The sequence below is a fragment of the Periophthalmus magnuspinnatus genome, chromosome 24, assembly GCF_009829125.3.
Source record: "Periophthalmus magnuspinnatus isolate fPerMag1 chromosome 24, fPerMag1.2.pri, whole genome shotgun sequence".
NCBI classification, from domain to species: Eukaryota; Metazoa; Chordata; class Actinopteri; order Gobiiformes; family Gobiidae; genus Periophthalmus; species Periophthalmus magnuspinnatus.
The window spans coordinates 24,862,472-24,889,064 of NC_047149.1; the positions used below are offsets into that span (position 1 = coordinate 24,862,472).

Genomic DNA, 26,593 nt, shown 5'->3' on the forward strand with positions numbered 1-26,593 from the left:
ATTTCTTAATCGGTGATACTCGTGGGACGGGTAAATATTCTAACTGGACACATAGACTGTATATATAAATGGACATAGCTAACGTGCTAATAGGAAATGAGCATGGGCGCTCTTCTAGCTACGTCAAATCTGGCTCCAATTCACTTTCTATTGAAAAACTGTGTCCCCCCTCTCTCTAAATGTACGATCCTGGGGTTTTTATTTCACTGTTTTGTCCTTAAATCAAGATATGAACATTAATAACAGACGAATCAGGCGCCTTCTTTCCCCGAGGTCGCTCCCGCTAGCGTTAGCAACAGGTTTGATTGACAGCGTTGCTAAGCGTCCGCATCATCCCAGAAAGTCACATTTCGATGAGTTTTGTCTGATTTTATTTTATTTTAACGCTGTTTTCAGTCAGTTCACTGCTTTGGGTTGATATTGGGAATCGGCAGGTGTTTAAACACGTGGTATCGGAATCGGTATCGGAACTGAAAGAGCCGATACGTCTCTATCTAAAAACACAGAACAGGCCTGTGTAATGTCACGATGTCGTCTGAAAATCCATAGACACAAGAGACAAAAGGAACCAACAACAGACAGATGTCCAGGGACGGATTTAGAGACACGTGTCCAAGGAAAGATGGAGGGATGAGGAAGGGAGAGGGAGAGAGGGGGAGGGAGGGAGATAGAGGAGACAGAAGAGAGGGAGACTGAGAGGAATGAGGGAGAGGACAAAAAAGAGATGAGTGATGAAGAGTGAAGAGACAAAGACAGACGGAGAAAGACAACTTGAAGAGAGAGAAAGAGAGGGAAAAGGAGGGAAAGAGGGGAAGAGGCAAATGGAGTGAGAGAATGAGAGTGGAAGTGAGAGAGGAAGAAAAAAATAAGAGTCAAAGAGGAGATGGGGCAACAAAAGAGGGATGAAGAGAGAGGAGAGCCAGAAGAAAGAGAAAAAAGAGAGGGGTGGCAATTGAGAGACAGAGAGAGAGAGAGAGAGAGAAGGAAAAGGAGGGAGAGAAGGGAAGAGAATGAATGAGAGGAGAGAGAATGAGTGAGGGAGACAGGGGGAGGATGAGACAAGAGAAACAGAGTCAAAGAGGCGAGAAAGACTGAGGGAGGAGGGGACAACTAAGCGAGGGATGGAGAAAGTGGGAAGAGACAGAAGAGAGGGAAAAAAGAGGGGAGGCAATTGAGAGAAAGAGAAGGAAAGCAAGGGAGAAGAGAAAGAGATATATAAATGGAGGTAGAGGATAATGCAATAGAAAAAGAGAGTTAAAGAGTGAAACTAAGAGAGGAATGGAGAGAGGAGAGACAGAAGAGAGGAAGAGAGAGACTGAGGGGGGGAGAAGAAGAGAGGTAAAGAGGGGAGAAAAGAGGAGGAGGCAACATGTAGAAAAAGGGAGATAGAGGAGACATAGAAGAGAGGGAGAGAGGGGCAAAGATAAAGAAACGATAGAGGAACAGAAAAATGGAGAGAGGGAAAAGTGGAGAGAGATGAGGTTGAGAGAGAGGAAGGAATAGAGAGAGAGATGAGAGGAAAGAGGAGGGAGGGAAAGACGAGAGACAAGAGATTACGAGAGAGGGGGAAGAAACTAAGACTATAGAGGAGAGAAATAAAATGAGATAAAAATCAGAGGGAGAGCAAAAGAGAGATACAGTAAGAGGGAGAAAGAGAGTGGGGAGAGAGAAAAAAGGCAGAGAGATGAAGGAGAGACAAGGGAAATAGATCGAAAGAGAGAGAGAGAGAGGACTGAGACGTGGGCTGAGATGGAGGGAGAAAAAAGAGAAGAGAGAGAGAGCGAGAGAGATGAAGGGAGATAGAAACCCTGCCAACCATAACAAAGGCAGATGGGAGAAAACAGCAGCCGTGATGGACAGATGAGGGAGGAGAGTGGTGCTTTTGTTTGTCATCCCACTCAGCTCTCTCTTTCACTCAACACTCAGGAAATTCAACAAAAGTATTCTCCCGAGGCTCAAACCGGGCGCCATCGCAAACGCCAACTGCACAGATACAAAAATCACGCTGGCCAATCAACCTGTCATCCTCTGAGAACCAGGAAGTGCGCTGTTAGCATTATGTTTGTTAGGCAAAGCTCCATTCTGGTCGCTGAAAGTTGTGGAAAAACACTTGTAAACTCATCGTGGTGAGTAGTGAAGATGTTCAGATTGGAGAACACGTTTAGGCCAAACTGGGACAAATGAATGAGTTCTGTTTTTTATGTTTTTCTGACAGTGAAAAGTAGGGACAGTGACTTCAAACTGGCCAAACTCGAAGTAGGATTAGTGACCTTGGTTTAGTCCTGCTTTAGTCCTGCTTTAGTCCTGGTTTAGTCCTGCTTTAGTCCTGCTTTAGTCCTGCTTTAGTCCTGGTTTAGTCCTGGTTTAGCTCTGGTTTAGCTCTGCTTTAGTCCTGGTTTCATCCTGATTTCATCCTGGTTTCGTCCTGGTTTTGTCCTGGTTTAGTCCTGGATTAGTCTTGGTTTAGTCCTGGTTTAGTCTTGGTTTAGTCCTGGTTTAGTCTTGGTTTAGTCCTGGTTTCGTCCTGGTTTAGTCTTGGTTTAGTCCTGGTTTCGTCCTGGTTTAGTCCTGGTTTAGCTCTGCTTTAGTCCTTGTTTCGTCCTGATTTTGTCCTGGTTTCGTCCTGATTTTGTCCTGGTTTCGTCCTGGTTTCGTCCTGATTTCGTCCTGATTTCGTCCTGGTTTCGTCCTGGTTTCGTCCTGGTTTCGTTCTGATTTCATCCTGGTTTCGTCCTGGTTTAGTCCTGGTTTAGTCTTGGTTTAGTCCTGGTTTAGTCTTGGTTTAGTCCTGGTTTCGTCCTGGTTTTGTCTTGGTTTAGTCCTGGTTTAGTCTTGGTTTAGTCTTGGTTTAGTCCTGGTTTCGTCCTGATTTTGTCCTGATTTTGTCCTGGTTTCGTCCTGGTTTCGTCCTGGTTTCGTCCTGGTTTCGTCCTGCTTTAGTCCTGGTTTAGTCTTGGTTTCGTCCTGGTTTCATCCTGATTTCGTCCCGGTTTCGTCCCGGTTTCGTCCCGGTTTCATCCTGGTTTCGTCCTGGTTTAGCTCTGGTTTAGTCCTGGTTTAGTCCTGATTTCGTCCTGGTTTCGTCCTGATTTCGTCCTGGTTTCGCCCTGATTTCGTCCTGGTTTAGTCTTGGTTTAGTCCTGGTTTAGTCCTGATTTCGTCCTGGTTTCGTCCTGATTTCGTCCTGATTTCATCCTGGTTTCGTCCTGGTTTCGTCCTGACTCTGAGCACCAGCAGGAGCCCGGTCCTTGAAGTCCTCAGAGTGTGCGATGATTAAGTGTCTTGCCCAAGGCCACAACAACAACAGCATTCATCTGTGGGAGCTGGACCACTCGACCAACGACGTTTATGTCGAGAGCGAGATTCGAACCACCGACATGCTAACTCAATCAAAATAAAGATCACTATTTTGAATAATCATTTCTTTAATTCATTTTGCGTTGCCAAGGGGCGACAGTGGCTCAGTTGGTAGAACATTCGCCCATCAATCCGAAGGTTTACAGTTTGAATCCCGCTCTTAACATAAACATCATTAGTAGCGCAGGTTGGACCCACTGACTCACAGGTTGGCGGTGCGATTCCAGGTCCCACGGTGAGTTTCTTCTTCTTCGTTGTCGTTGTGACTGATGCGCGCTCACAGTCTCCCCCTGCTGTCGGCCCTGTGCGGCGGCGGACGTATAAACCAAAGCGCGTCCGTGGTCTTATCTCTTCTCTGGGGTCGTCCGATACCATTATCAGCCTCGTCCATGTGCTCTACCAGCGAGCCGCCGCACTCTCAGCTCCATTTCAGCTCTTAAACACTATCTGTTCTCTCGCACTCTAGATTAGGGAAGTTATGCAAAAGTATAAAGAATATCGTAAAGGTACACCGTGTAACTTTTCTAGTGGAGTGTCTGCCAGCTGCTTGTCTCCATGGAGATGCCAAGAATGTTTCACGGTCTGGTATTAAACCTTTCAATTTTACGCTTTTTAAATTGTCAAAAATACCTTGAAATACATGTGTCCTTATACTGAGTGCTGGGTCGCCTCTTCACAAACCTGATCTGTAACTAGACCTGGTGGCTTGTGTCCATTAGAGAAGTTTAATGTCAGACTGTGGAACATTCTTGGTAAAGTGATAACATCTCCGTGGAGACAAGAAGTTGGTGAAAAATTTACAAAGTGCATTTTAAACCAGCAGATTAGAAATGACATTGGTTCAGTTGGTAGAGTTTTTGACCATTGAGTCGACGGTTGCCGGTTCAAATCCCCAACATCCATGTTTAGTCCTGGTTTAGTCCTTGTTCAGTCTTGGTTTAATCTAGGTTCAGTCCTGGTTTAGCCCATTTTTAGTCCATGTTTCGTCCTGGTTCAATCCTGGTTCAGTCCTGGTTTAGCCTTGTTTTAGTCTGGGTTTAGTTCTGGTGTAGTCCTGGTTTAGTCCTGGTTTAGCCCGGGTTTAGTCCTGGTTCAGTCCATGTTTAGTCCTGGTTTAGTTTTGATCTATTCCAAGTTTAGTTCATGTTTAGTCCCAGTTTAGTCCTGGTTCAATCCTGGTTTAGTCTGGGTTTAGTCCAGGTTTAGTTCTGGTTTAGTCCTGGTGTAGTCCTGGTTTAGTGCTGGTTTAGCCTGGGTTTAGTCCTTGTTCAGTCCATGTTTAGTCCTGGTTTAGTTTTGATTTAGTCCAAGTTTAGTTCATGTTTAGTCCCAGTTTAGTCCTGGTTTAGTCCTGGTTTAGTTCTGATTTAGTCCCAGTTTAGTCCTGGTTTAGTCCTGGTTTAGTCCTGGTTTAGTCCTGGTTTAGTTCTGGTTTAGTCCAAGTTTAGTTCATGTTTAGTCCCAGTTTAGTTTTGATTTAGTCCAAGTTTAGTCCCAGTTTAGTCCTGGTTTAGTCCTGGTTTAGTCCTGGTTTAGTCCTGGTTTAGTCCTGGTTTAGTTCTGATTTAGTCCAAGTTTAGTTCATGTTTAGTCCCAGTTTAGTTTTGATTTAGTCCCAGTTTAGTCCTGGTTTAGTCCTGGTTCATGAATCCTGCTCTCAAACATCATTGGTCGAGAGGTCCGATCCACCGACCCACAGGTTGTCGGTGCGATTCCAACTCCCAACTTCCAACTCTCTTGTTGTGTCCACGAGCAAGACACTTAACCCCGTCACCCCCAGTGTCTCTGTACAACGGTGCATAAACGTGTGAGTTTTATGTGAGTTTTGTCCTAATTCTATCGTTTCAGTGCGTTTCAGAGCTGAAAAGCGTAGTACACAGTGACGCCGGACAGTTTCTGAGGGACTTGTGTTTAAGATCTTGGCTATTCCGAGCGACAGACGGCTCTTGGGATCACGGAGGCGAGTGGAAGTCACAGTAACATGACTCTGGTGCTAAACTCTATCAGCTTCAGCACAATGGCTCCGAGCGTGAATCTGTAATGTGGGTTTGAACACACACTCCTCTCTATATAAACACGCCTCTGCTGGGGATACACAGCAACACCGTTTTGTACCGTTTGGATAGAAATAAGTAGGGATTCGCTTCCGATACTGTGGCTTTACGTGTCTGCCGATTCCCGATATCGACTGATACCAGAGCAGAGAAAGAAAACAGCATTTATGTCCTTGAAATTAAATCAAATAAGACAAAACTGATCCAGATGTCGCCAAAGAAGAGGTTTGTATAAATAGAAATTCAAACATTATAAGACTTTCTAAACCTAAACTATGACTATTGTCTGTCAACCGGACAAAAAGTTGTAGAAGTGAAGATGTTTCGCTGCTCGTCCAAGCCGCTTCTTCTTCAGTTCTGGTCATATTACTGCTGGACACTGCCTCATATCTGTCAGAAGGGAGGAGCTAACAGCACTGAAACTTGATCACAAGGTCGACAAAGGTCTTAGCGTCTTCATTCAGCTCTTAATGGGTGTTTTTTCACACTTATTGGCATCCTGGCTCGGTCTGTTGTTCTCTTTGTGCCCTTTGTTTGCTTTGGGTTTGAGGATGGAGTTATAGATGAGGGATAGATGATGTCGAAGGCCACCATTCCCTGTCTTTCCTAACAAATATGAGTTCAAAGGAGCGGTTAGAGGCTTTGGGATGGAGGTGAACAGCAGATTGTGGTCCTGAGCTGCTCTTGTGACAATCTTCAAACAGGATATCGACTGAACCGATATTTTGATCCAGCAAATTTTTCGGTATTAAACATCATAAACCGGTGTTGGATTGGTGCTTTCGTATAAATAAATTGCCAGATAAAAACTTAGACGTGGTTGCGACACAAAATAAATCGTGTGAATCGTCATAAAAACGTCAGAAAATTCGAAAATGATGCAAAACTGCACCTCCACCTCGTGACATCATCTGGTGAAATCCTCCATCTATTTAAAGCTACACGATGTAACTTTTAGTTCCATTGTAACTAAAATCCCTGGAAGTAAGTGATGCCGCCGGGCCAAGTAGTTACAGGTCAGATCCGTGGAGAGGCGAGCGTCTTTCAGGGTTTTTTTCAGGAGCATTTTTAAGTAAATAAATGTCAGATACACAAGTTTAATGCCATACCGTGGGACATTCCAGGTAAAGGTATTCAAAAGTAGTTTATAAAGTCTAAAAATAATAATATTGTGTTTTTAAACCAAAAAACAAACGTCTTAAGCTCCTGAGACCTGAGCTCCTGCAGGACTTTGCAAAAACTATTAAGTCCTTGAACACAGACATTTAGTGTAAAAAAACAAAATGAGAAACAATTGTGCCTCTTAGAACAATGTGTCTCATTTGTGCTGCTGACAGGTGCAGGAAGATATATGCCTTTAAATTAAAAAAAATAAATAAATAAATACATTCAAAATAAATTAATAAAAAAAAAAAAATACAATAAAATAAAAAAAATAAATAAAAAATTAAATTTAAATAAATAATAAAAAAATAAATACATTAATGAATTAATTAAAATACCCCCCCCCAAAAAAAAATAATAAAAAAATAAAATTAATTAATTAATTAATAAATTTTTTTTTATTAAAAAATAAAATAAAAATAAATAAAAAAAATAAAATTTACACTGTGGCCTAAACAACCCAAAATGTGTTGTCCACAGATGAGGACGCCAGGTCTCAGGAGGTTAAAGTGTTTTCTGGTAAAATGTCCCTGGTTAAACGCTTAGAAGCCTCGATCCGTTCGCAGATTTCATTTGGCTTTGGAGCTGGAGACAGTTGAAGGGAGAGACAGAGACAGACGAGGAGCCGAGAGATGAAAAACTCAAAGGAGAGAGACGTGAAGAGGGCGCGGGGCGGGTACACGTGCCCTCAGCGCTGACCTGCCCCTGTGTGCACTTTACTGTTTAAGAAATCGTTCAAATCTGGAAACACATTCAAGACCAGGGGGATTAAGTTCTTGGGTTTAACTTCACTGCAGCAAAATCAGACATAGACAGAGTTTTTAGTAGTTCAGTTTTCAATAAGGTGAGGTACTTTATGAATATCTCCATTTGACCCGTCGTTTAACCAGCGGCGAGTCTTGGTCAGGGCTTGGAGTTTACGTATTGTGCTTGTTTTTGTGACGGGAGAAAGTAGAGAGTCTGGAATAAACCCACCAAGACACAGCGACAAACGATGGACTATAGTTGTCCCTCACGAGGTTCAACTTTCGCGGTCTCGCTGTTTCACGCGTTTTTTTTGTGTAACTTTGTGTGTGTTTTTTTACATCGTATGAACGTGCATTGTGTTCTGCGTCCTGATTGGCTGTTGGACTGTAGACCATTGTGTTGTGCGTCCTGATTGGCTGTTGGACTGTAGACCATTGTCCATCAGTCTCCTCCGTGCCGTGTCTCCTGTCCAGTACAGAATGTGTTCAGACAAATTTACATAAACGTTGGATCTCAGTGTGACTCTGAAGTGCTGTACGTTTGCAATTTGTTTTCCCCCCGACAAAACCCACAATGTCGATGAAACGTTCTGCACCGACAAAGACGCCTACGAAGGTTTGAACTTTGAGAGAGTTTAAACGAGAGAGAAATGTGAGAAAATGTTAACGCCTGTGTGAGAAAAGTGTATAAAGTGTGTGGTGAGGGGTTTTACAGACAAAAACATAGAGAATAATTGTACAAAATAAAGCTGATACTTTGGATTTTGCCTGTTGTGGGTTTTTCGCGATAAACGAGAGACTACTGTGTATGTAAATGGACATAGCTCAACTTTGGCTCCAATTCATTTTCTGTCAGACTCGTCGTTTTGGTCTTAAATGTTCGTATTAACCCTCTACATGATCCTGGGGTTTTTATTTCACTTTTGTGTCTGTAAATCAAGATATGAACATTAATAACAGACAAATCAGGCGCCTTCTTTCCCTGAGGTCATTCCCACTAGCGTTAGCAACAGGTTTGATTGACAGCGTTGCTAAACTCCCTGCTAAACCAGCGGTGCGGACGTGAAGGGGCGTTACCTTCAACATCCTCGCTCCTGATTGGCTCTTTGGTCGCTATGATACTCACAGTCGGAATTGCAAACATGAAACTCTGCTCCAAATTCACCAATACAACTGCCCTAGCCTCGATTAGCTTTATTTGACTGGAGCTGAACGCTGCGGGTGACGTCACACTCAGTTAGTCCACCTCTTTACGCAGGAAAAGTTACGTAGTGCACCTTTAGTAACATAAAACACATTGAAACAGTCAAACATCAGCGAATCTACAAGTCTGTGTAAATGAACATTACACGAACAGTTTGAATTTAACTTTACTGCCGTGTTCTGAAGTGTTTTAGAAATATGCAAATATACTTTGACGGTAACTTTTTGAAATATGCAAAACACGCAAATGTTGAAAACTGTCCCGGCGTTAATGCATCTGCGGCAACGCTCGGCCGCTTCACGTTCGCTCAAAAGGGTTTAATCAGAGCCGGGGCACGTCCAAAAGGAGCCGGAGCAGAGAGAGGTTAGACAGCCCTCCACACGGCAGTTTTCTCTCATAACAGCGCCCGAGTGTGCTGGAGTGGTACTTCAAAGACCAGCATGCACCTGGGCCAGCACTCCAAAGACCAGCATGCACCTGGGCCAGCTCACAGCCTTTTGTTCAGCGCCACTTTAACCGTGACCCGCTCTGCCCCCGACATATGGGCCTCTCCAACCCGAAACGCACTCACCGGGGACTGTTCTGGCGGTGGAGGGTAAAGGTGGAGGAATTACGCTTTTAAATCACAAGAATTAATTAAAATGACTCTGTTCTTTACGTTCAGCTTTTGGAGTTTAAAATCGCAATATTTTTTATTAAATACAGAAGGTTTGACTTGTGTTTCTGACAATTTATAACGAGTTACGAGAAGAAAAAGTGCGAAACGTGTCAAATATTTTAAAATTTAACCAGTTGAAGTGAACAGAAAGGATGCATGTTTTTGATTAAGTAACAACTAGCATGCTAACCACACACATCCTGATTCTCAGACAGTAAGGCGCATTATATTTTGTCCTCAAGAAGAGTTATGTTTATAGGCTATAACTGCACGGCGCGTAGACTGTTTATATAAATGGACATAGCTAATCCGCTAGCGCCGTGTTCCAAACAGGAAGTGATCATGAGTGCACTTCCTGTTCCGTTGACTCTGGTTCCAATTCACTTTCCACTGAAACGCCCCTCTCTCTGTACCTGCTGCTGCCAGATTCATCGTTTTGGTCTTAAATGTGACATTAAAGATATCTGACAAAACAAAGCGGCTTAATAAAAGTAACAAATCTGCCGCACAACGGGTAAACATCATCGCAACAACAAAAAGACAGCGCCCCCTACGGATAGCTGCATGTCACACGAGTGAGCAGTGGATTTTTTTTAGTTTTCATTTGTACCAAAAATGACTAAACGACGCTGCCGAATCCAACAATTATCACCGATTAAGAAAATGAAACTGGAGAAGGAAGTGCGTACGTCACAGGTGGAGGTGAAAACGGGGATCGATCCACAAAATGGCGTCTGGAAAATACGCGATTAAGGATTAACTCAAACGCGAATCGCTCCAAAAACAACTTACGAGGGTAAACGAGAAGAAACAACTATTAAAAAAAGCTCTGAAAAGTCAGTTTTGCGGAATAGGTTTGATTTAATCTTGTTTTGACAGTTTGAATTGTCGTGTCGTTGCAGAAAACGTCAGTAACGATGTTAAAAATCACCCCGTTAGCTTAGGCGCTGTTAGCATAGGCACAGATTAAATCGCGCGTGTATTTTTAGCGCGCACATATTTTGGGTCACTCTGCCCCGGGCTCCGGCGTTTCTCGGCGGCTTTGATCTGTCAATTTGTGAAACTTTAAAAAGGAAATGTGGAGTTTACGCGGTTTGAAGCGAAACCACAGCAGAGTGAAAATGCACGTTTACGCTCGTCATGTTTTAATAATGATGTTTGCTCGTTTTCGCTGTTCCATTTGCTGTTTTAAATTAAACTCGCCTATCCCAAAGTCCTCGGTTTGAATAATTTATGAAAATGTTTGTGCTTTCGACACAAGAGACGCACCAGGGAAAGATCTGGAACTTACATTTTAACAACTTCATACAAAACTCTCATGTTTATTTGATAAGTTTACTGCTTTTTTATCTGTTTATGTTTATCTGCACAATCACTCCCAGGTCTCTCTCTTTATATTTCTTTCTCTCTCTCTCCCAGCTCTCTATCTATCTACAGTATCTCTAACTCTCTCTTGCTCACCTTCTCTCCCTCTCTCTCTCTCTCTCTCTCTCATTATCTCCTAGCTCCCTCCCTGTCCCTTTCTCCTTCTGTCTCTGTCCCTCTTTTGCTCTCTCTGTCTCTTTCTCTCTCTTACTCTCCCCCTCTCTCTCTATCTCTCTCCCTCTCTCCCTGTTGCTCTCTCTCTGTCTGTCTCTCTCTCGTTCTCCCTCTTTCTCTCTCTCCCACTTATCTCTCTTTCCTCTCTCTCTCTCCCTCTTCCCTGTCTCTTTCCCCTCTCTCTCATTCTCCCCCTTTCTTTCTCTGTCTCTCTCCCTCTTCTCTCTCTCCTTCCCTCTCAGCTCCCTCTCTGTCTCTTTCTCTCTCTCACTCTCCCCCCTCTCTCGCTATCTCTCTCCCTCTCTCTTTGTCTCTCCCTCTCTCTTTCTCCCTCTTTCTCTCTCTCCCACTTATCACTCTCTTTCCCCTCTCTCTCCCTCTTCCCTCTCTTTTCCCCCCATATCTCTCTCTTCCCCCTCTTTCTTTCTCCGTCTCTCTCCCTCTTCTCTCTCTCTTTCTCTCTCAGCTCCCTCTCTCTGTCTCTTTTTCTCCCACTTCTCCCGCTCTCTCTCCCCCTCTTCTCTCTCTCTCTCTTTCTCTCTCCCACACTGTCTGCCTCTGTCACTCTCTTCCTCGTTCTCTCCCTCCCTCTGTTGCTCTTTTTCTCTCTCTCTCTTTCTCTCTCCCACACTCTCTGCCTCTGTCACTCTCTTCCTCTTTCTCTCCCTCACTCTGTTGTTCTTTCTCTGTCTCTCTCCCTCTTCTCTCTCTCTTTCTCTCTCAGCTCCCTCTCTCTGTCTCTTTTTCTCCCACTTCTCCCGCTCTCTCTTCTCTCTCTCTCTCTTTCTCTCTTTCAAATTGTGTTGATTTTTTTCTTCAGGCCCAAATAAATAAGTGTAAATTTGTGATGCACATTTTTGGTTTAACAGTTTCATGATGTTCAATTTAATAATATTGAGATAATATAAGAAAGAAAAACAGAGGGAGAGACGGGAGGCAAATGACATAAAGGAAGGGAGAGTACATAGTCGGAAAGAGACAGATGGAGACAGGGAGTGAGAGAGAAGGAGGGCAAAAGAGAGGTGGAAGGAAAGAGGTAAAGAAAGAAGGAGGAAGGGGAGAGAAGGAGAGAGAAGAGAGGGGAGAAAGTGAGACACAGAGAGATTGGTGAAAGAAAGAGGAAGGGAGAGAAGGAGGGAGAGAAAGAGAGAGAGGGAGGGGAAAAGGTGAGCTAAAGAGGGATTTGAGAAAGAGAGATGAAGGGAAAGAGATAATGAAAAAGAGGGAGAGAGGACAGAAAAGAGAAACGGAGGAAAGGAAAGCAACCTCACCTCCATTATCCCAGGAAAGAGAGGGATAATAGAGAAAAAGAATGAAATGGTGAACGGGGTAGGCAGAAAGGAAAATGGAGGGAGAGAGGGAGGGAGGGAGAAAAGAAGAAGAAAGCGAGAGAGGGAGAGAAAAGAGACAGAGAGAAAGTGGGGAAAAAGAGAGGTGGGAAGAGGAGAGAGTCAGAGATGGGGAGGTAAAAGTGAGGGATGTGAAGGAAGGCGAGAGCAGACAGAGAGAAAGAGAGAGGGGGTGAGGGTGGAGAAGGGAGCTGTGATGGAGAGAATCACCGGAGTGAAACTGCTGCAGCTCCGGGGCATCTGGTGTAGACGTGTGGGGGCGGAGCTCAGGGTTTGAAATACAGACTCAAGATTATGATCCGGATTATTCACGTCACAAATGTTAGAATTGGGAATATTTTAGAAACAAAAATTAGTGCCCAGGACCTCCACCCCAGACCTCCACCTCAGACCTCCACCTCAGACCTCCACCTCAGACCTCCACCTCAGGCCCCGGGACCTCCACACGAGGCCTGTGCTGTACGTGGCCTCGTCTTTGCTCTGTTTCGCTTTAATCATTTCTCCCCTGAGGTTCAGTCTCTGCTGTGGACGTCATGTGTTTAACAGAACAGAGGCCCGAGGAGAGAGGGACCTCAGCAAGACTCATCCACCCTCCACCCTCCTCCACCCCCTCATCCCCCTCCACGCACCACCACCCGCTGCACACGCAACCAGGGAAAGAGAGAGGGAGAGAAGAGGAAGAGAGGAAGAGGGGACAGAGAGAAGTAGAGAGAGAGAGTGAGGAAAAGAGAGGGACCTCGTCAAGACTGCTCCACCCCTCCACCCTCCACCACCCCTCATACACCCCCTCATCCCCCTCCACGCACCACCGCCCGCTGCACACGCAACCAGGGAAAGAGAGAGGGAGGAGGAGAGGAAGAGAGGAAGAGGAAAAGAGAAATAGAGACAGAGAGAGTGGGGAAAGAGAAAGGAAGAGAGATAGAGAGATGGGGGGGTTGGAGGGAGAGAGAGATAGAGAGAAAGAAGGTAAGAGAGAGAGGAGAGGAAAAGAAAGAAAACCAGAGGAATAATGAGGAAAGAGAGAAGAAGGGAGAGAGAGGCGAAGCAAGGAGAGAGATAAAGAAAGAGAGGGAGGGGAAGAGAAGGAAAGAGAGGAGAGGAAGAGAGAAAAAGAGACAATGGAATAATGAGGAAAGAGAGGAGAGAGGAGGTGTGGAGGGAGAGAGATAAAGAAAGAGAGGGAGGGGAGGAGAAGGAAAGGGAGAGCGGAGAGGAAAAGAGAAAGAGAGCCAGAGCAATAGTGCGGAAAACGAGAAGGGGGAGAAGAGAGGGGGTGTGAAGAGAGAGAGATAAAGTAAGAGAGGGATGAAAAGAAGAGAGAGATAAAAACTGAGAGCCAGAGGAAAAATCCGTGCAGAGACCACCCACCCACCCCACATCCACCCTCCCTCCACCTGCCCCCCATCGCGCTCCCTCGCTCCAAACTCACTTCAAAGAGACCGTTTGAAGCGCGACCTTTGACCCCACAAAACCAGAGTCGGGAAGTAACTGAGTTTTTGGTATTTTTTTTAATAATCTGCTACAGTTACTTTTGGATTTGGTTTTACTCTGATTACAGTTACTTTACTTAAATCAGAGGAGTACACGGAAGTACTTCATGATATTTAGGCTTCAAACGACACGATGTCAGTGAGAAAAATATAAAACTCGGCTCTTGTGGTGAGACGGGTGAGATTTTTACTTCTCTTCCAAACATAAATCTGTTTAAATCTGCTTTATTCTATACTTTAAATACTACTCTGTGTAAAAGTACTCAGATTACAGTACTCGAGGTCTTCAGTATTCTGTTCCTAAATACATTTTCAAAGTTTTCGTTCCATCTCTGTATAAAACTGTTACTGACAAATGCGTAAACGACGTAAAAAAACATTTGAGTCTTTAAAACATGTGTCAAACTCAAGGCCCGGGGGCCAAATGCGGCCCGCCATGTCATTTTATGTGGCCCGCGGCAAGGTTAATTTAAATGTATGACTGTCTTAAAATGTCCGTTTATCAGGAGTTCTGCAGTTACACAGACATATTTTTTTATATCTTTGCAAATTTAAGACGAACCATTTTGTTGATGTGGCCCCTCGGTGAAATTGAGTTTGACGCCCCTGGTTTAAAACGTCTTTGATTCGGCAGAACACTGACATCGTTTCGCAATTCAACTTTTGCACACTTCGAAGTACCGTTTGAAGTACCCGTCCGACGAAGGGTACTCCTCCGTGTATCTGTCGACCGCAAAGGCCGTACTGCAATGGGACAGAGCGTACTTCAACCGTGACAGCTGCTTAATTCTTTATTGTTTCATAGAAGAGTCGAGGTGTCGTCGTCGTTGCCGTTTATTTATTTATGTTTAGATTTATTTCCATGTTTGTTTTGATACAAACATGGAAAGAATCACAAATGATCAGACTCACATCTTTGTAAAGAATTAATACTTTGCATCTGACAGCATCAATACTGAGGGAGGGAAGCTAACTAGAGGCACTGCTCTGTCTGAAGCTCAAGAGAGACTTTAATCTGAGCTTTGTTTTTACACAGTCTGACCATAAAGAACTGATTTCACTGGATTTACAGCAGATGAGCTGTTTTGGTTTTTTTTGTTAAACCTCTCAAACAACATAAAGCGACAGTTTTAAGCTAGCTAGCATACGGCAACGGTTTTCCAGTTAGCCGCTCTCACCTAAACAGCACCATGAACACTCAAACTGATCATTATCATACTGTTTTGTGGTTTTTTTCCTCGGGTTTTCAGACAGTCTAAAGACGTGTGCGTTTGCTAATGAGTGCGTTGTGTCACCGTGGTAACTAACAAAAATATACAGGAAAAAATAGGAAAAACTTGTATGAAGTGAACTGTGAAAAACACTACAAAGACACACGGGGGAAAACTCAAACTTCTTTAAAATAATGTGTTTCTTTATTTTTTCTTTTTTATTTCTTTCTGTCTATTTCTTTCTTTCTTTATTAATTTCTTTATTTTTTTCTTTCTTTCTTTATATATTTTTTATTTCTTTCTGTCTATTTCTTTCTTTATTTATTCATTTCTTTATTTTTTCTTTCTTTCTTTATATATTTTTTTTATTTCTTTCTGTCTTTTTTCTTTATTTCTGTCTATTTCTTTATTTATTTTCTTTAGTTTTTCTTTCTTTATATATTTTTTTAGTTTTTATTTCTTTCTGTCTTTTTTCTTTATTTCTGTCTTTCTTTATATATTTTTTATTTCTTTCTGTCTATTTCTTTATTCATTCATTCATTCATTTATTATTATTATTCATTCATGTTTGTCCATTTGCAAAGACCAGTATGAAATTAGACGAGTCCAGACAAACACTGAGACGGTTTTGATGAGACTGAACGAGGCTCCGGTGCAGTTTTCCAGTGTCCTGAAGGCGGAGCGTCGAGTCGATCTCGGTGCAGTTTTCCAGTGTCCTGAAGGCGGAGCGTTGAGTCGATCTCGGTGCAGTTTTCCAGTGTCCTGAAGGCGGAGCGTCGAGTCGATCTCGGTGCAGTTTTCCAGTGTCCTGAAGGCGGAGCGTCGAGTCGATCTCGGTGCAGTTTTCCAGTGTCCTGAAGGCGGAGCGTCGAGTCGTTTTACAGATAAAGTCTCCGGTCTGATAATGTGAAATGGCCACACTGTCGGACGGGGGTTCATTTCCAGCTCCCGTCTCCTCTCTCTCCTCTCTCTCCTGCCCCTCCTCCCTCGCAGAGCGGCGCACAGATCGTCTAAACCGATAAACGTTTGTGTCGTTTAGGCGGCGGGATGAGGAGACTTCGGGTTTTACGTTTTCTGGTTTCTATTTTTGGTTGGGATCATAAACTGTGAGTGTGACGTCACCACAGCGTTCGGTTTTATGTTCATATTTTGATTTACAGAAAATCAACAATGAAACAGAAACAGACAATTAAATTAGAAAGAAAACAAGTAAATGGAGAACTGTCCCAGAGCAGAGCGCCCCCTGTCCCCAGACCCTCCTCCACAAAGAAGAACTAAAAAAAAGAGAAAAAGCAACGGGAAAAAGAGAAACCTCGAGGAGAATCACAGTGAAAGAGAAACTAAACCAGGACTGAACCAGGACTAAACCAGGACTGAACCAGGACTAAACCAGGACTGAACCAGGACTAAACCAGGACTGAACCAGGACTAAACCAGGACTGAACCAGGACTGAACCAGGACTGAACCAGGACTGAATCAGGACTAAACCAGGACTGAATCAGGACTAAACCAGGACTAAACCAGGACTGAACCAGGACTAAACCAGGACTAAACCAGGACTAAAAACCAGGACTAAACCAGGACTGAACCAGGACTGAACCAGAACTGAACCGGGACTAAACCGGGACTGAACCGGGACTGAACCGGGACTGAACCAGGACTGAACCAGGACTAAACCAGGACTAAACCAGGACTGAACCAGGACTGAACCAGGACTGAACCAGGACTGAACCAGGACTAAACCAGGACTAAACCTGTTTATTAATGTGCATTGTCCCTTTTAAATAAAAAAATAAATAAATAAATAAAATAAAAAATAAATAAAAAATAAAAAATAGATAAAATAAATAATTAAAAAAATAAATAAAAATGAAAAAAATAAAATAAAAATAAAATAAATAATTAATGCCGGTGGCGATGAAAACAGGCATTGATCGATAATACAGCGTCATGAAATTAAGCGATTAAAGATTAAACTCAAACACGAATCGCTCCAAAAACAACGTCAGGTGAACAAACGTCGAAAGGAAACAACTGTAACACGGTTAAAATCTGTGAAAAGTCCATTTTGCATAGATTTAAATCATAAATCTACATCGCTGATCACCGAGTGTGTGTTTCCTGACGTCTCCGTTCGCTCTCCATGAACAAAAGGCTTTACAAATCAAATATGACACACGGGGAGAAGAGCTCATCCAAAGAGACGGCGTAATGATGATGGCCTGACTCCAGTAATGGGATTGGAAGAGCAGAATTTTAATAAAACCTTAATCAAATACGTTCCCTCCAAACCAACAGCAGAGCGGGTGGATTTCCTCGGCGCTCAAAGACGGCAGCGTTCAATATTTTAACATTATAAGGTTTAGACGTAATGTTCTCTACCTCGGATGAGCCGCTTAAAATATGTGGAAGTTACGAGACGGCGGCTCCTCTGCTGTAGAAATACTCAGTCAGTATCGGGAAACTCTGAAACTTTGAATATTTATGGATATAATAAACCAGGTTCCATCCATCTGCCGTCAAAATCTCAAAATCGTAAGTTTTCTTCTGCAAACAAACCAGTTTATATGAAATAAATGCTTAAAATTATACACAGACTCGCTCAAATAGCTTTTTTAAAACAGCAGGTTCACGACACAGTACATGTATTTGAATTATTTGAGTAGTAATTAGCGTTGGGTAAGTGCGACAGAGGACAGAATAGAAGTTCAGTATTTTGTTAAAACGTGGATTTATTTATTTATTTATTTGCGTATAAAGGTGCACTGTGAAACTTTTCTGATCTTTAAAGTCTCCAGTAAAAAAAAAAAAGTTTAGGAATAGTATTAAACATTTTTTGGCTCTTTTTTTGGGAATACTACTTACCAAAGAGTATTAATTCTGTTGAAATTATAATTTTTTATTGATATTTTTTACTTTTAATGATCATTTTGTAGAGTAAATATGACACAGAATGCAGGAAATTACATATAATATTCTCAAAACCCCCAAACCAAATACGTCCACATAAATACAAAATGTTGCACAGTATATTCTTTATAATGTTTAAATTAATCTTTTCATCACTTCTGTCTTTTTGTGACTTTCATTTGATTTGAAATGTGGCTCTTTTTCTGTTAAAAGTTGCACGTCTCTTTTCTAAAGTTGATATTAACGCGTGGAGATCCATCCCTTTAATGCCACTGGGGCTTGTCTCCATGGAGATGTTATTGCTTTGCCCAGAATGTACCGCTGTGTGGCATTAAACTTATCAAAATGTATCGAATCTTTCGTTTATCACCAGGTTTCACGTTTGTCAGGAGCCGTGTCCAGTGAGAGTCAAACAGATCAGACTTTGGTCTAGAGGAGATGGACATGACTGCTCCCACCATTATGAGTTATTTATTTTTTATTTATTTATTTTTTCTTTGTTTATTTATTTCTTCCTGTCTTTATTTATTTCTTCTTTCTTTCTTTATTTAATTTTTCCTTATTTATTTATTTATTTATTCCTATCTTCTTTCTTTATTTTTTCTTTATTTCTTTATTTTTTTATTTTTTTATTTCTGTCTTTCTTTATTTTTTTTTTCTTTATTTATTTCTGTCTTTATTTTTTTTCTTTCTTTCTTTCTTTATTTTTTTTTATTTTTTTCTTTCTTTCTTTCTTTCTTTCTTTATTTTTCTTTATTTATTTATTTCTGTCTTTATTTGTTTTTTATTTATTTATTTCTTTGTTTCTTTGTTTATTTATGCACCATTTATGTTAAAGAGCCTTGTGTTTTGCGTCAAGAGGAAAAAACGACTGAACTCTTCTCCAGACTCACTGTGACAGAAGTTCCTCGTCTTCATCTCCTCTCATCCTCTGTCCTCTCGTCCTCTGTCCTCATCTCCTCTCGTCCTCTGTCCTCGTCCTCTGTCCTCGTCCTCTGTCCTCGTCCTCTGTCCTCTGTCCTCTCATCCTCTGTCTTCTTGTCCTCTGTCCTCGTCTCCTCTCGTCCTCTGTCCTCGTCCTCTGTCCTCGTCCTCTGTCCTCGTCCTCTGTCCTCGTCCTCTCTGCTCCACCCTGTCGTTTAATCCATACATAAATCCCCTCAGGATTTAACCCTTCCTCACTGTTTAACACGTGTGTAGTTTTATTTTCTGCGCTCTGGCGTTTGGGCTGTGGCTCGTTCAGTTGTGCAGGTGTGAATGTGCGACACCCAACTCTGCACCGTCGAGTTTGAGCGCGGCGTCGCTCCAAAGTCCCAGTGTGACTTTAAACCGTCGTATCCTCAGTGACGGAAAGAACACTCTGAAAAAATAGAATAAATACATTGTGTACGTCCCAACACTGTTTGTCCTGACCGTCCTTTGAATTCACTCGTGTCTTTTGTCTTTTGTCTTTTGTCTCTTTCAGGAGACCGACCTGTTGGACATCGCCTACGTCAAAGATGCTCGAAACGGAAAGTGCACCAAGACGCCAAAGGTAAAACCGCACGATGTTTACGTAACAGCGATAAACATAAATACTGCTGATTTAATGGAATCACGTGGACGTATCTTGATTTTTTTGGTTGATTTTGTTTCTCGTGAATCTGAAACGCTGACGGTTTCTGTTGTCGTGCGCTTGGGCAAGACACTTCAGCCGGCGTGTTTTCAGTGTCTCTTTGTACATGAGCTTAAAAGGTGAATCGTTTCTCGTTGTGAAGCTGTTTGAGCGTTTGTGTTTTTCTGATCATTTGACCTTTCGGAAAATTTACTTCACTTAATTTCCTCTTATTTATTTCCGCTTCATTTATAAATAAACCGTAAATGTGATAATTTTTCATTTGGAACAATATTGTAAATGTTTAGTTTATCATAAGTTTAGTTTAACGTCATGAAAACTACTTCCTGTTTTCCAGTTCAGCCTTTTTTTTTTATGCTAATGCTAAATCTTACCGACAGAGCACTATTTAAAAAGCAAGTGAAAAGGAAAATATAAAGTTTCGGCGCGTTCTTGTGCAGTTTTGTGTTTATATTTAATGCGTTTGCTCGTTTTGTGGTCTGAACTGTGATGAAGAAGTAAGACTACAGTAAACATCAGCCAAAAGAACTCTGTGTCTCTCACGTTTATGGACAAGCCACTTATGTTACGTTAGCATAGCGTATCTGATTAATTGTTACTATCTTCTATCTTCTAATTTCTTTATTTTTTTCTTTATTTATTTATATAGTTTTTTTCTTTGTCTTTCTGTATTTTTTCTTTATTTATTTCTTTTGTCTTTCTTTCTTTATTAATTTTTCTTTTAAATTAAATTAAACTGTTGAAGGTAACGCCCCCTGCGTTACCTTCAACAGCCTCGCTCCTGATTGGCTCTCTGGTTGCTACGATACTCGCGGTCGGAAATTCCAAACATGGAATAACGAGCTTCATTTGACTGTAGTTCACTTATTCCACTTTTCTTTTTTTTTTTTTTTACACAGTCTATGATCCAAACGTGACTGGTATTTGTGTTTAATTTGTTTTTTGTTTTGTCTTTTGTTTTGTTATTTTGAATTAAGTGCGTTTTAGAGCGTCTAGTGTTATCGTTTCTGATTTCTAGCTTCACGCCGTACGACCCCCGCTGCTTTAGCCCACAGCTCGTTCGATATATCTTAGGTTTGTCGTTGCTATTATTCTCGTATTGGCTTTTTCTCCTCGTTTTTTTTTCAGCTTTATATAACTAACCTATAGGATTGACCTTTGCGTCGGAGAAGTGCAGCGTTCACATTAAATACTATGTGTCAGACAAACTGCTCTGAATCAACAGCTATGGATTATAATGTATTTCGCCCACGGTGCCGCAAGCTTCTATAAATACATTTTCTGTACAATCCTGGACCGAGACGAGAGCGCTATGCTAGTCCCCGTATTGTTACAGCTATGGATTAAAATGTACGTCGAAACGGTTTTACATTCGAAGCAGCTAGCGACCTCTGCCAAGGCGCTGATTCTGTTTCTCAATGGTCGACGTGTGGCCAGACCCAAGCGGATTTTTGCTGATTTTCTTTCAATAAATATCCAAATTGAAATGTTTTTTTTCCCTACTAAACATACGAAACTTATATTCAAGTAATGATAAATAACCAAATCGACTTAGCTGCCGCGTTTCAGCTAGGAAGTGAGCATGGGCGCGCTTCCGGCTCCGTCGACTCATGATTTTGGTCTTAAATGTTCGTATTAACCCGCTCTACGTGATCCTGTTGTTTTTTTATTTCACGTTTGTGTCTGTAACTCAAGATATGAACGTTAATAACAGACCAATGAGGCGCATTCTTCCCCCTGAGGTTGCCCCTGCTAGCGTTAGCAACAGGTTTGATTGACAGCGTTGCTAAGCGTTGCTAAGGGGAGAAAAGGCTATAACCGCTCTAGCGTCGTCGAGCTTCATTTGACTGAAGCTGAACGCCGCGGGTGACGTCACTTAGTCGACTTCTTTCTGTTTGCTTCTTCTGTGTAATCGTATATTTGCACCATATTACACCATACTACATACTATTACTACACCATACTACATACTATTACTACACCATACTACACACTACTACACACTACTACACACTACTACTACACCATACTACACCATACTACATACTATTACTACACCATACTACATACTATTACTACACCATACTACACACTATTACTACACCATACTACACACTATTACACACTACTACACTATACAACTGCACACTACTACACACTACTACTACACCATACTACACACTACTACTACACCATACTACACCATACTACACACTATTACTACACCATACTACACACTACTACACACTACTACACCATACTACACACTACTACACCATACTACATACTATTACTACACCATACTACACAATACTACATACTACTACACCATACTACACACTACTACACCATACTACATACTATTACTACACCATACTACACACTACTACACCATACTACATACTATTACTACACCATACTACACACTACTACACACTACTACACCATACTACACACTACTACTACACCATACTACACCATACTACACACTATTACTACACCATACTACACACTACTACACACTACTACACCATACTACACACTACTACACCATACTACATACTATTACTACACCATACTACACAATACTACATACTACTACACCATACTACACACTACTACACCATACTACATACTATTACTACACCATACTACACACTACTACACCATACTACATACTATTACTACACCATACTACACACTACTACACACTACTACACCATACTACACACTACTACACACTACTACACCATACTACACACTACTACTACACCATACTACACCATACTACACACTACTACACACTACTACACCATACTACACACTACTACTACACCATACTACACCATACTACACACTATTACTACACCATACTACACACTACTACACACTACTACACCATACTACACACTACTACACCATACTACATACTATTACTACACCATACTACACAATACTACATACTACTACACCATACTACACACTACTACACACTACTACACACTACTACACCATACTACACACTACTACACCATACTACATACTATTACTACACCATACTACACAATACTACACACTACTACACACTACTACACCATACTACATACTACTACTACACCATACTACACCATACTACATACTATTACTACACCATACTACACAATACTACACACTACTACACACTACTACACTATACAACTGCACACTACTACACACTACTACTACACCATACTACACCATACTACATACTACTACACCATACTACACCATACTACATACTATTACTACACCATACTACACAATACTACACACTACTACACACTACTACACCATACTACATACTACTACTACACCATACTACACCATACTACACCATACTACACACTACTACACACTACTACACTATACAACTGCACACTACTACACACTACTACTACACCATACTACACACTACTTCACTCTACTCCACCATACTCCTCTTGTTTCTCTGTTGTTGTTCTGATGAGTTTAAAATGTCGTCTGAGTCTCTGCTGTCGTCACTTATAAAAACACAAAAGGCTGAAGTTTGGTTTTATTTTGTGTAAACTGCGACGCTTCTCTCTCAAACAGATAAACGAGTCGATATTCCTGGATTTCTTTCTTTCAGACGACGTCACAACGTTCATAAAGCCTAAAATATTTAATCCAGACGGGGACGGCTAAATGTCTATGTAACTTTTCTGCGTCTTCCACTGTCTTGTTTCCATGGAGATGTTATTGCGTCGCCTGAAACGCTACACAATCATAATTCACTAAGTTTATTTTGTTTTTAGCGATTAAACGGCCCATATTACGCTATTTTCTGATTTATTTCACGTCGGAGTTGTGTTTTGTTTCATTCGCACACGTTTAACACACAAACCCTGCACATTTAAAGTGACTTTTTCTTCTCTCAAACTGAAAACACCCTGTTCCACCTCGTGATGTCATCGTGTGGCGATACAGGAAGTGCTCCGCTGTGTTTTTAAACTCCACACGCCTTCATTTCTAGAATCATTTGGATCATTTCAGGACCTGGAGTTGCCGCTTATCTCGACTGAACTAAAGGTAAAAAAAAAATGTAGCTGCTAATATGAAAACTAACACTTCATGACATCACAAGGTGGAACAGAGCGTTTTGAGCTTTGGAATGAAACGAAACACAACTCCAGGTCTGTTTTTGAGGCGGTAACGGCGTTAGAACACGAATAAAACCTCACAAGATTCAATTGAAAGCCCTTTAAACTTGTGTAACCGAATAAACGCAGCGTAGATCATTTACACAAACATTAATCACATGGAAAAAGCAGGTCCCAGTCCCTCTATTAGAAAAGTTACGCAGTGCAGCTTAAATCCTTTTCATCCAAGGTAACGTCCACCATCTTCGTGTTGTACGTCTCCTTCCGCACCACAGAATTAGCATATATATTAGCACGTTTCACCTTTCCCATCTCGGTGAAACTCTGTCGTAGGATGTTGCCGTGATCTGAAACGCAGATATTTGACGCTAATTTCATTATCGTTAATCGAAGGGCGATCGTCTCACGAGGCGCGCTGTTCATATGTGTCATGAAACCTGCCACCTGCTTAAACTGAAGACGCAAAACTAATTAAAGTCAGAGTCCGAGGTGTTTCCCGTTTGATTGTGAGTCGTGGATCTTGGAACAAAACGACATTTTATTTGCAAAAAAATTGGTTTAACTTGAGGAAAAATGTAAATATTTTTGTTTGTTTTGTTGTTTAGAGACTCTATGCTAGTTCTAGCTGTTTAGGCGCGTGTTAGTAGTGTTGTCACGATACTAACATTTCAACTTAATTTCAATACTAAGGAATCGATTCTATACTCAATACCGATTCTGATACCGCGATGATCATAAAAACACTCTTTATTTAGACGATTGAATGTGATTTTCAACATTAAATGGTAGAAACAGCTCATTTTACATTTAGTTCAGTAGAGATCGGACATCCCAGGTGCTGAAATCATCCAAATGATTCGAGAAATGAAGGTGTGTGGAGTTTAAAAACACAGTGGAGCACTTCCTGTATCACCACACGATGACATCACGAGGTGCAACGGCGTGTTTTCCATCTGACACACGAACTCAGACCCTGTTATTTTAATCAATTTGGATTTGAACAGGTTGTTTATTTTGCGTTTTCAGATTTTTTATAAAAGCGACTGTTAGCTTTGCGGAACACAGCGAGCTAGCTAGCTTAGCACAGAGCCTGGCGCGCATAGATTAGCCTCAAAACATCTGCATTTCGAGCGCTAACGACAAAAGCTGTCGTGGAATTCTAATCTGTTTTTTTTTTTACGCGAAAGCTGTTTTACATTCATAACGTCACATGATCGTTTCTGCGTGTCCCGGAGAATTGGAAAAAGCAGAAAACAGTAGCGCCTTTCGCTAACGTATGTCGTAATTAGCATTTAAATCTGAATCCATCTGTGTGAAAGGATGTTTAAAGTGTACGCCGCTCTGTTATCTGTAGTTTTGATTGGGGGGAGATGGGCTGATTCGTGGCGTGCGGGGGACGAGGGGGAAGGGGTTCGTCTCCTCGTCTCCTCCTGCTCGCCTCCTCCTCGCCGCGTAATGATGGATTGGGCGCAATAACGTGGAGAGGATTCATGCATTTCAGAGCAGCTTTTTCTCGGGGAGGAAGGGAGGAGACGCTGCAGGAGGAACGACGGTGGAAGCGTTGAAAATTCGTTACGGGAGGTGCCTTGAGCCTAGTGATGGGGGGAGCGGCGACGCGGTGTGGACTGTGGAGCCGAGGTGGAGACGGGGCGGACGGAGGGGGAGGGGGAGGTGAAACAAGACAGAGCAGAGGGAGAACACAAGACGTTTCTCTCTGTATATTAAACCTGACACGTACTAAATTGACTCAAAATCCATCTTCCATCCATCTTCTTCTGCTTATCCGGGTGGGAGTCGCGGGGCAGGAGTCTAAACACAGACTCCCAGACCTCCCTCACCTCACACGCTCCCGTCAGCTCCTCTGAGGGGACTCCGAGGCGTCCCCAGGCCAGCGCGAAGACTTAATGGGTTTTCCTCGGGGCCTCCTCACGGTGGAACATGAACATGAACAGCTCTCCAGGGACGTGTCAGGAACAGATAGAGGAGCAGCGGCTCTACTCCGAGCTCCTCATAGGTGAGAGTAGAAACATAGAACGAAACCAGGACTAAACCAGGACTAAACCAAGACTAAAAAGGGTTTAAACCTAGACTAAAAATGGTCTAAACCAGGGCTAAAGCAGGACTAAACCAGGACTAAACCAGGACTAAACCAGGACTAAAAAGGGTCTAAACCTGGACTAAAGCAGGACAAAACCAGGACTAAAAATGGTCTAAACCTGGACTAAACTAGGACTAAAAATGGACTAAACCAGGTCTAAAGCAGGACTAAACCAGGACTAAAAATGGTCTAAACCAGAACTAAACCAAGACTAAAAAGGGTATAAACCAGGACTAAAAATGGTCTAAACCAGGGCTAAAGCAGGACTAAACCAGGACTAAACCAGGACTAAACCAGGACTAAACCAGGACTAAAAAGGGTCTAAACCTGGACTAAAGCAGGACAAAACCAGGACTAAAAATGGTCTAAACCTGGACTAAACTAGGACTAAAAATGGACTAAACCAGGTCTAAAGCAGGACTAAACCAGGACTAAACCAGGACTAAAAAGGGTCTAAACCTGGACTAAACCAGGACTAAAAATGGTCTAAACCAGGGCTAAAGCAGGACTAAACCAGGACTAAACCAGGACTAAAAAGGGTCTAAACCTGGACTAAACCAGGACTAAAAATGGACTAAACCAGGTCTAAAGCAGGACTAAAAAGGCTCTAAACCTCGACTAAACCAGGACTAAACCAGGACTAAACCAGGACTAAACCAGGACTGAACCTAGTACATTTTGTACATTTGGATTGTAAGAGCCAGTCCGGAGTGAGACTGTCACAGAAAAATAAACAATAAATGTAAAAACTTAAACATAACACGGTACAGTAAACATTCACATTTTTATCTGGGGCTTTTGATAAGAACGAGTTTCAAAACATAAAACTAGAAAAAATAATAACAGTAGTAAGAACCAGTCTGAACAGTGGAGATGTGGCTGTGTTTTTCCGAGCTTAAAAAGATAAAATAAATAAATCCCAGCTGTTCCAAACTCAGATCTTTTATTATGTGCATATTTTGTTGTTTTTGTGTAGTTTTTGTGTTATTCTTGTGTTATTTTTGTGTTGTTTTTTTGGGGCAGGGGTTTCACTGGTGGCT

The 26,593-nt window shown here is 42.0% G+C and overlaps 1 protein-coding gene across 1 annotated transcript in view; it reads left to right on the top strand.

The window, feature by feature from the left end:
* Positions 1 to 26,593, top strand: part of LOC117393057 (1-phosphatidylinositol 4,5-bisphosphate phosphodiesterase beta-1) — a 328,875-nt gene that overhangs the window by 82,548 nt on the left and 219,734 nt on the right. The window contains exon 3 of the mRNA XM_033991233.2: positions 19,149 to 19,217. Coding sequence (XP_033847124.1) covers positions 19,149 to 19,217 — 69 coding nt within the window. The remainder of the gene's footprint in view (positions 1 to 19,148; positions 19,218 to 26,593) is intronic.